At 33.9% G+C, this 10,303-nt stretch overlaps 1 protein-coding gene across 1 annotated transcript; it reads right to left on the bottom strand.

Moving 5' to 3' along the window:
* Positions 1-7,066: 7,066 nt before the first annotated feature.
* On the bottom strand, positions 7,067-9,317 carry LOC128922578 (uncharacterized). Its single transcript, XM_054233584.1, has 3 exons — positions 8,379-9,317; positions 7,839-8,321; positions 7,067-7,760 (listed from the first exon to the last, which is right to left on the bottom strand). The coding sequence occupies exons 1-3, from the start codon at positions 8,591-8,593 to the stop codon at positions 7,757-7,759; spliced, it is 702 nt and encodes a 233-aa protein (XP_054089559.1). The 5' UTR covers positions 8,594-9,317; the 3' UTR covers positions 7,067-7,756.
* Positions 9,318-10,303: the final 986 nt, after the last annotated feature.

Raw genomic sequence — 10,303 nt, 5'->3', positions numbered from 1 at the left:
CTGCAAGTTAGCGGTATATTAATGAACTCAAGTAAAAACAAGTAAGGAAGGACTAAGTTCGGGTGTAACCGAACATTTTATACTCTCGCAATTTATTTATTTAATTTCATTAATATAACACACAATTTGGGCCACATATTCGTCAAATATGTATTTGGTATAAAGCCCATTGTAAGTTGGAAACCCTAATATTATGTATATGGGAGTTAGGTGAGACAACTCGCAAGTTTAAACGCTCATGACACACTACGTATGTATGTACCTCGCGACACCGACTATAATTATTTACATAGAAATTCGGGGAATACATAGCAATGAGGGGAATACCCGAGCTTGTTTTTCTTGCCAAACAAACGGTTGGGTTTGAAAAGAAAATAGAAAATAGAAAAGCTCAAAAAAGTTAACCCAAAGTTAACTTTTTAGAGCAGTACGTGGACGCTCAAAATCGGTAAACTTAGCCGAAGGTTTAACTTTCTCGCGAGTTAACTTTTGCGCGATTCTACTGTATTTTCAGTAAACACCATTAATTTTGAAACATTAAAAATTTAAAATTACTTTGACAGGAATGTCCACCCACTCCAAATTTCTTGTTGTCTGTTGGGACACTACTATACTTTTGAAATTCCTTACAGGGAGCATTCACATATCAACTTTGTCAACTCAAATCCACTTGAGAATAATATTTGTAAACTTTACACTTAACTGCAGTGTGGACTCCAATACGAATGTGGCACTTATTGATTAATATTCGAAGTGAATGCGCTTGAGGCACTCGCCGCATGTCAAAATATTTTAATAACCACTATTAAATGAGCTATTTAAACATTTTATTGGTGTGTACGAAATGTGAAAATGAATTTATGACTTCAAGACAAATTAGTGGGAACAACTCGAATTTCACCGACGAATGCAGTGCCACATACTAATTCATATGTAATGAGTTTGTATGTATGTACGAGTTTGCCTTTTATGAGTTTTAGCGCGCATAAGTGCATGCGAGACATCCGCTTAGGTGTTGCGCTGGAATGGAATGTGTCAATGAAAGGAAGTGCAGGCCGCCATCAATTTGCAACGCGGCAATATTGTGAACGCCAAAAGCGTCTGCCATATGCGCGCAGATCTCATAACACAGCCATGCATATGCTCATAGCGTATCAAAAGCAAAGGCAACAACAGTAGCAACAGAAGTACGGTAATAAAAATCGCTCTTGAGTATCCGATACGAGCATACAAGCTGGCAAGCAAGAAAAGCAAGTTGCTTAGCACGAACTGAGGTTAGGGTGGACCGGTATTTGAGATATTTTTAAGTCAACGCTAAGATACAAAGCAATAACCACATAATCTTTCAAATTCCGAATAATAATACTGAAGAATGAATATATCGATATATACCTTAAATAATAACTGAATAACTTGTACTATAAAATCTTTCCTTATTTATAATAAAAATTATACTATTCATTCAAGTGATAACTTGTTGAAATCGTTCTAAATAATACTTTACTAAGTCATTCGAAACTCTTCAATAGTAAGGGTTATTGCTACTAAGGTTTTAAGGGTTATTGATAGTAAAGGCGTATAGAATCATTAAACACTGTTCTATTACTAGATATATGTATTTCACATCTACTGTATACTTACGAAGCCTGTAGGAGATTCAGTTTTGATCGTTTGAGATTACATTTTTTCAAGTTTTCTCTGTTATACTATGCCAAGCAGCTTCTTTAGATTATATGATGTCTCCGCTCTAAGATTTTGAGATCAGCAAGTTTTAGACTATTTCAACCTCTTCACTAGCCCTTGTGATGCCTCTCCCCAACGTGCACTTGTGTATGTACATATTGTTGTTTGTGTAGCTTTGTCTGAGCCAATTTAATGGCATTTTTACAACTCGGAAAATTCGTGCCTGCGATGGCCTGGTTACTCATCACTACTGCTAGTAAATGCATCGAAATAAAATGCGACGAGTGTCATTAGAACATAAAAATCATATTAATTGCAGTCAAGTGAGGCATCAACTAATTTTGCCTCAGCCTAGCAAAGCGCATACAGGATGCTAATGGTTACAACAACAGCAACAATAATGCGCTGGCATGCAACATAAAGTGGTATGAAGCTGTTGCTGCACGACAGCAACCCTAATAGATCAAGTTGCGCAAACTTCGCCGCACTTCGCTGATCCAGCGTTGGCAGCTACGCGGCAGTGACAAGCGGCATGCAGCATGTATCTCTCCAGCACAAAACTTGTCAAACTGGCGTCACACAATCGCGACAAAGATAAATAATAATAAAAAATTAAAAATAAATTAACACATTGTAAAAATGCTATAGAAGATGGATGGATGCTGGGTTGGTTGGCGGAATGAACGCCACACTGGAGATATGGGTGCAGTAGGTACGGCACGCATGCAACAGTTGCTGATACACTCACAACGGTAGTCAAATGCAGTAGCAGTGAAAAAGTCATAATAATTAAAATTTTAATAAAATGCGAACGATATAAAAATCCAATAGCCGGAGATCTGAAGGAATGCATATTACAAATACTCGTATGAGTGTATATTTAAAAATAGGAGCATAGACATTTAAGCATTTATGTATGGATGTACATATATGTATATACTATTAGCAGCCAGCAAACGGGTAGGCCCAACGAAGATTCGCTTATTTGGAGTTTTATACATTTTAACCAGATCCCCTTTATAATTAAGTTGACTACAGCGCCACCTATCGAGTTCTTCGGTAGACTACATAACCGGGAACACTTGAATACCAAAAATTTCTTTGAAATCTAATTGTTAAAAAATTATAGACCCGAACGGAATGGTTGGCTTGCCCCCCTTGATCATTAAATGGCGTGCTGTGTAATATAACGGCTACCTATAAGTGATCTGCACCGCAAGCAAAGTAGCATTATAGCATGTTTCTCAACTTGCCGCGTTCACAACAAAGATGACGGCTGACTGCTGACTGCTGTCTGCCGTCTACTGAGTGCCACCGTATGGAAGCCACTGAAGCGTCTATGAATGTCACTTGCAATTAAATACAGCGATAATTCAACGTAATTATTATCATTTTAATTGCAATTAGTTTTATAGTCAACGCCAACTAGAAAATGAGAATAAGAAGAAAAGGACAAATAACGCTGGCGAACGCTTTGAAGTGAAGCGTTAATAAAACGATGCGACTAATGTGTGTAAAATCGTATTCAAATGCCAGACATCCACACATGCATTTTTATACTCTCGCAACAAAGTTGCTAGAGAGTATTATAGTTTTGTTCACATAACGGCTGTTTGTAACACCCAAACGAGTTAGATATAGGGTTATATATACCAAAGTGATCAGGGTGAAGAGTGGAGTTCTAATCCAAATGTCTGTCTGTCCGTCCGTCCGTCCGTCTGTGCAAGCTGTAACTTGAGTAAAAAGATATCTTGATAAAACTTGGCACACTTATTTCTTGGCACCATAGGAAGGTTGCTTTCGGAAATGAGCAAAATCGGACCACTGCCACGCCCACAAAAAAAGGGGCAAAAACCATATCTCAGGAACTACTCGACCGATTTCAATGAAACTTGGTTTGTAATAGTTTCCTTACATCCCAATGATATGTTGTGAAAATAGGCCAAATCGCTTCACAACCACACCTACTTCCTATATACCAGAACTTTGAAGACGATCTGAATCGTTTACATTACAATATATAAAGTAAGCACTAGTGAAGATATCGGTGCAGAACTTTGTACAAATACTATGTTTATAGTCAGCCCCATTCTAAAAATCGCCGAAATCGGACCATAGGTTTTTAAGGCCCCATATATCGAATACGAATATATGACGACTATGTGGGTCAAATTGTGTATAAATAAAGTTAAATAAATAAATTGCGAGAGTATAAAATGTTCGGTTACACTCGAACTTAGCCATTCCTTACTTGTTTTATATTCATAGCTCTAAGATGAGTGTAAAGTATTTTTATTTTGCTACACACACTTTTCGACGTAAACATATATTCGGTCGATCGCTAACGCGCTATTAAGGAGGTTTTTTTTCAATTTCAGCGATCGTAAAACGCAAAAGCTTTTAATGGGAGTTTCAACGCATTAACTTAAATACTTATGCATTCATAAATCAACGCAATTGGCTTGACCAAAGTTTAACAAGCGTTAATACACCTACACGTGTCCGAAAATAACTATTCACAACTCGTTTGTGCATTCATTACCCTAGATCCGTCAGTTGCTTCGAAAAGTGCCATTGATGGATCGGAAGACATTGCAGAGAATTATTCGCAGTAAGCAAGAATAAGAATTGAATAATATCAAAGAAGTAAAATTAAAATTTCATTATGCCTTAGTAGAATAGATAACAATTTAAAAATCTTGAAGATTATAGGAGAAGAACCTCCCACGTTTTTAATGGTATAAGTGTGAACATATCACTGGAAAACTATGTAAATTGACGTTGATTAACACCAAAACCTCCGTTACACGGGAAAGAAATTGCTTTTAAGTTGCCACATACTCACACTTTTTTACAACCACACTCTCACTTTTCGAACTTGAAAGGTATCTTGCTTTCAATTTTTGCGAGCAAGAAGTGTTTAAAGTTGATGATCAAGAAATTGATCGCTGATCACAGAATTTTCCATTTTTCAAATTTTATAATTTATGTATGTGTTAAATTTCAAAATTACTAAAGATGTGTTTTATTTGACCTCCACTAGCTAATAACTAAATCGTGGACAAATCAAACTCATTTAGCTTATACCCCTGACAGACGGCGGCGTTATTTCGGATTAACTGCTTAAACCGTGGTTAATTCGAGAATGAATTCGTGAATGAAAATATGCAATACTGATTTTCAATTATATGTAAAAAAAAACAAATTTTACTAAAATGAAATTTCTAATAATAACGTATGTATTTATGTATATTTGTTTAGTAATTAGTCATTTTGTACTAATTGTGCGGCTAACAACCGCAATACTTGCTTTCAATTCAATTTTATTTTACCAAAATGAAAATATTATTGACAATCAACTGTTTATGGGAGTGTATAATTCGCTTTGCTGCCGTCTGTCACCTACATTTTTGGAACTGATTAAAAGCGCAGTTAATCGGGGTTAACTCTTCCGTCTGTCTAGGCTATATGTAATTTATTTGAATAAAAACGGTTGAATTTATAAATCAAAATTCGCTTTTGTTTACCGCTTTTCTATAATATTCTGACCTTTTAAGGAATCAACAATCATCTTTAGATCCGGGATGGTTAAAATAAATATGGATAATGTTTATATTTGACATTTTGCACATCTAATATTTAGAATTTAGAATTTGGTTTGTTTACATTTTTATCTGTCAAAATTGGGTTTCCCGCTATTGCTAACTACTGTTTTTTGGAAAAAACCTAACTATTGTGAATGACAAGCCAACATAATTATTCCATACAAAATAAGGTAATAGCTGAATTTGCTGGTCAAATAAAACATGCCTTAAATATGTATAAAACTGAAAAAAAATTATATTTTGAAATTCATAGAGCTGTATAAAAAAATTCTGTCCTATGGAATATGCATCTTCCTTCGTATCGGCGGAATGATTTAAAAATGAAGGCGTATGAAGAAATTGCGGGAGAAATGAAAATGTTTGTTGAAGTTGTAAAGAGAAAAATAAAATCCCTTAGAACTGCATATAATGCAGAAAAAAGTAAAATAGAAAAAAGTAAAAAGTCTGGAGTTGGGATGGATTCCCTTTATAGTCCTACTTTATTTTGGTTTAATTAAATGAACTTTTGAATCCATCACTTGCTATGTAGGTCAACTGTTGACAATTCTAACCAAGTAGGCAAATACATAAAGAGTAGAAAAATCGTTTGTTGATTTTGTGAATCATTTATTTTATATTAATTTTTTACCATTGAAATTCTATATTGCCAAATGTTGTTAAGCACCGTGACAACTCATTTCGAGCTATGCACGCATACTTATATGTTTTATGGTTTTGATGACCAATTGCTGAAAACGCCTTCACGATTGTGCCACCTTTCCTACCGCTCTCGGTGTTGTTAGGTAATTGTGCAGGACACAGCAAGCTGTTAGTATGGTGTCTACAGTTTTCGTCTGTCGGCCTTAATTCTAATATGTTTTCCATCCAATGCGCCCAATGTATGAGGAAATTGCCATAAATTTTCGAAATCTTCTATTATTCGTTGTCATTCGCATTTCATGGGGGGCGCCTGGGAAAATTGGATAAAAATTACTATTTAATAATGTTTTTATATTAAAAACTAAATCTTTTCAGGAAAATCAAGAACACTACAATACTTGAACCATCGTTTGACTCCGGTGCCAATGGTCTATCTTTAATGGAAACGTCTTTCGTTGAGCAAACATCTGAGGAATTGTCAACATGTTCGAAGAAAACGAAACAGCGCAAAAATGTTAAAACAAAATGAGATGATGCCTTGGACAAATTGATTGACATAAATAAAAACAGCGATGTATTTGATACATTTGGAGAAAATGTTGCTAAAATGTTCCTTATGGCGGATATTCAAGTTGTCAAATAGAAAAATGGAAGTGTTGAGGAAAACTAGGTTGGAAAAATAAATGCTAAAAAAGTCACCTCTTCGTCCAAATATTAGGTGTGTTTTATTTGACCAGCAAAATAAGCTATAAGCTATTAGTTTATTTTGTATGGAAGACTTAGTCAATATAATTATGTTGGCTTGTCATAAGCTATCATAGCACGTATATTGAACTAGAGGCATTGCCAGTGCATCGCTTTTTTTGATTCACAATAGTTTGGTTTTAAAAAAAAAAAATTAGTTGGCAATAGTGAGAAACCCCATTTTGACAGATAAATATGTAAACAAACCAAAATTCTAAATTCTATCGAACTTTATCCATATTTATTTTGACCATCCCGGATCTAATAATGATTGTAGCTTCCTTAAAAAATCAGAATATTATAGAAAAGCGGTAAACAAAAGGGAATTTTGATTTATTAATTCAATATATATATAGTTCCTGTTACTCTTGCAAGGAGCATAGGGCCACAAATTTCAATAAATTGTTGAAATAAATTACATTTCAACTGAGAGTTCTGGCCCGCATTGCCAACACATTTCATTGGTCAAATAAAACACGCCTATTAATTCCAATACATCCGCTGATGTGTTGAGTGCGGCTATATCAATTGCAGAAATATTAGAAGAAGGTTTTATAACGTTTTTAAATTAATAATAATAAATGCTTCTAATGTATTATTATTTATTGTGTGATTAAATATTTGAATATTTCTATATGAGCATTGAATGTTTATTTTGTTATATATATATATATATATATATATTAAATCAATTGTTAAAATAACCTTTCAAATAATAAACTGAAATATGTTTGTTAATTCAAAATGTTTCTTACCTTTAAATAAACTGGTTGAAGGCTTTCGTATATTGCTTCCAACACTTCTGAGTTTTATGATTTTCATCACTTTTAATAATTAATTTTGAGTAATTTTAAAAAAATCATAAATAATTATCATTTTTGAGCAATCATAAATTTCGGAATATCCTTTTTTGAGTTGCTCAATATGTGCATCATCTTCGGCCTCGTCATCAGAAGCTACGTCAATATTATTTAAAAACTCTTTTAAAAGCGAGCAGGTGGTCGAATTTTGAGACAATAATTCATTTCCTTGTTCCAATGATCCTGATGCAGTCGGGCTATTTGGAGAAGTCCTAGGTATTGGATTCATCTAAAATGTAAATATTAGTATTATTAGTATTATATTAGTCGTATTTTGATAGTTATATGTTAGCTTAAAGATACTTACACTTTTTTTATATTGAAAATTTGAGCTAACAGTCCCTTAAGCTGTGGTCTGGCCAACATAAGGCTCAGTGGCTTTTGCAACAGCACTCTCCGAATACGAGGATCCAAGTAAATGCTACACAGAACAGCATTATTTGCAAACAAACTTTCTTCCCTATCCTCGATGTATTGTCTTAAAACTTGGCTGTGTGTGGCTTTAGATACGGTGATCGTAAGCTTAAGGTCTACCCATAGCTTATAAAAATCGCCCATGAATAATTGGCTGCTCTGCAACTTTTCAGTTGCTATGAAGGCCGGTTCGAAAGTCTCAGTGAGTTCTCCTATCTCATCCCAATCACCCGAAGTGAGCTTTAACGACGGTTTGAGATGCTTCTCACAAAAACTTTGAAAAGTTTGGAGTTTTTTCAACATCTGATATGTTGAGCACCATCGTGTGGCAACATCGAGTACGGGCTGTGGTAATGATTCCTCTGCTATTAAATACCTATGACATTAATAATATATTATTTTTCACACCTAAATAATAAGCTGAAAAACTTACCTAAATGATGGTGTTCGTAAAAGCTTAACGATTTTACTCGCTTTCTCAATAACTTCAACGGATTCCAAGCTTAACATAAAATCTTTAACCGCAAGCTGAAGGGTGTGGGCAGCACATTTGATGGAGCTAATCGAATGAATTCTCAAATTTGTTGTAACTTCTTCATTATATAGGCTTTCTTCGCATCTATTTATAATATCGACTGCCTTTACCATGTTTTTGCCTCACTCATTTAAAAGTGTTTTAATTTCACTGCAAATATTTTGCGATGTGTGTGAAACCTTTAGCTCAATCAGTCCTAAAGTTTTAATACAGATTTTATCACAGTTCATGTATTGCACACTAACGCCGAGAATTCCCGATTTAACCTAGTGGCAGTATCCATTTTTAAGCCTTCATTTCACTTTTAATGCAGTTGAATTTTTCCTCGACTAAGCCCATTATGTTCCTCGATGTTATAGCCTCTAAAAATTTGAGAAGTTAGCGTCTGGAAGCCTTTCGAATCAAGGACGGCTTGACGAAGTTTTTCCACCATCACCAAATCGATGCACGCATTTTTGGCTTCATCTTTCCCCATCGTCACTGAAAACTTTACTTGTTTATCGACCACGTTACTAGCATCCACTTCAGCTTCGTATTCATTTTTATGGTATGCAAATGCCGCCTCAAATTACACACATAATTTCCTGAGAAATTTAATTTGCAAATATTACATTGCGAAACATTTCTTTCCACATGGAATGTAAAAAAATTGCGCAAAGTTGGGTTTGGCTTGCGACCCATTTTGGAACACGTAAATAATAAGCAATTAAAGAATAAATCACCTGCCGTAGTCAAGCGTCACTAAAATAATAATTATTTATTCGTATTTTAATTCTTAAGTTTCCCATTGCATTGAAATAAAGCACAGTTAGTCAGAGATTAGCAAACCAATCACACGCGATTTTTAATTCTCTATCGCCAACGACAACTACAACAACCACTAGTACCGCATCACCACCAAATATATAAACGAAACATGTTTCCAATATGTAAGCCCGGGCAAATATACTGTGTGCGAAAATTAATGGCCCTAGCTCAAAATAATGGCTAATATTGATTCATTATTGTTTTTAGTATTTTCATTATTTGTTCTTAAATTTCAGGGGTGGGGGCTGTTGTTGGTGTTAGGCTGTGGCAAAATCATATCTTAAACTTGATCCTTCAGCTATGTTCTAAAAGCACATGAAAAAAAAGTACCAAAAAACGTAATAACAAACATGTTATCTAAAAGTGAGTTTTATTTTGAGCAAAAAAATAAAAATCATATATAATGATTATTTATGATTTTTATTGTTTTTGCTCAAAAATAATGATTATTTATAATTTTTATAAAAAACAAAAATCATATATAATGATTATTTATGATTTTTATTGTTTTTGCTCAAAAATAATGATTATTTATGATTTTTATTTTTTTGCTCAAAAATGATGATTATTTATGATTTTTTTAAAAATTACTCAAAATTAATCATTAAAAGTGATGAAAATCATAAAAATCTGGTCGTCCAAAAAGGATTACAATAACGTTATCCTTATGTTTGTGTGACGATTCTAAGTGATTGATTTTTTTACTTAAAAATCCGAACGATAATCATTATTTACGGTCCCTGATAAACCTATAGTTCTTCTAGAAACTCTGGATAAAAACTCCATTGATTTATAGGAATCTCCAGTAGCAATGTATCTTAACGTAATATACAATATCGTGCTGGGTGTGATAGCTGCCCGCATTATCGTGTCCCTATTTTGTAGCCGATCTTGCACATATTTATAAATATGAATATTCTTGTTATTTTGTTAAAGTGCAATTAATTATTCTTAATTCACTACCATTTGGAATAACTTCTCATCTTATTTATATCAATGCGCTTTCAATTTATGTC

The sequence above is a fragment of the Zeugodacus cucurbitae genome, chromosome 2, assembly GCF_028554725.1.
Source record: "Zeugodacus cucurbitae isolate PBARC_wt_2022May chromosome 2, idZeuCucr1.2, whole genome shotgun sequence".
Classification (NCBI taxonomy): Eukaryota; Metazoa; Arthropoda; class Insecta; order Diptera; family Tephritidae; genus Zeugodacus; species Zeugodacus cucurbitae.
Note: the sequence above shows the minus strand (reverse complement) of the source record. Positions and strands in the feature narration are given on the sequence as shown.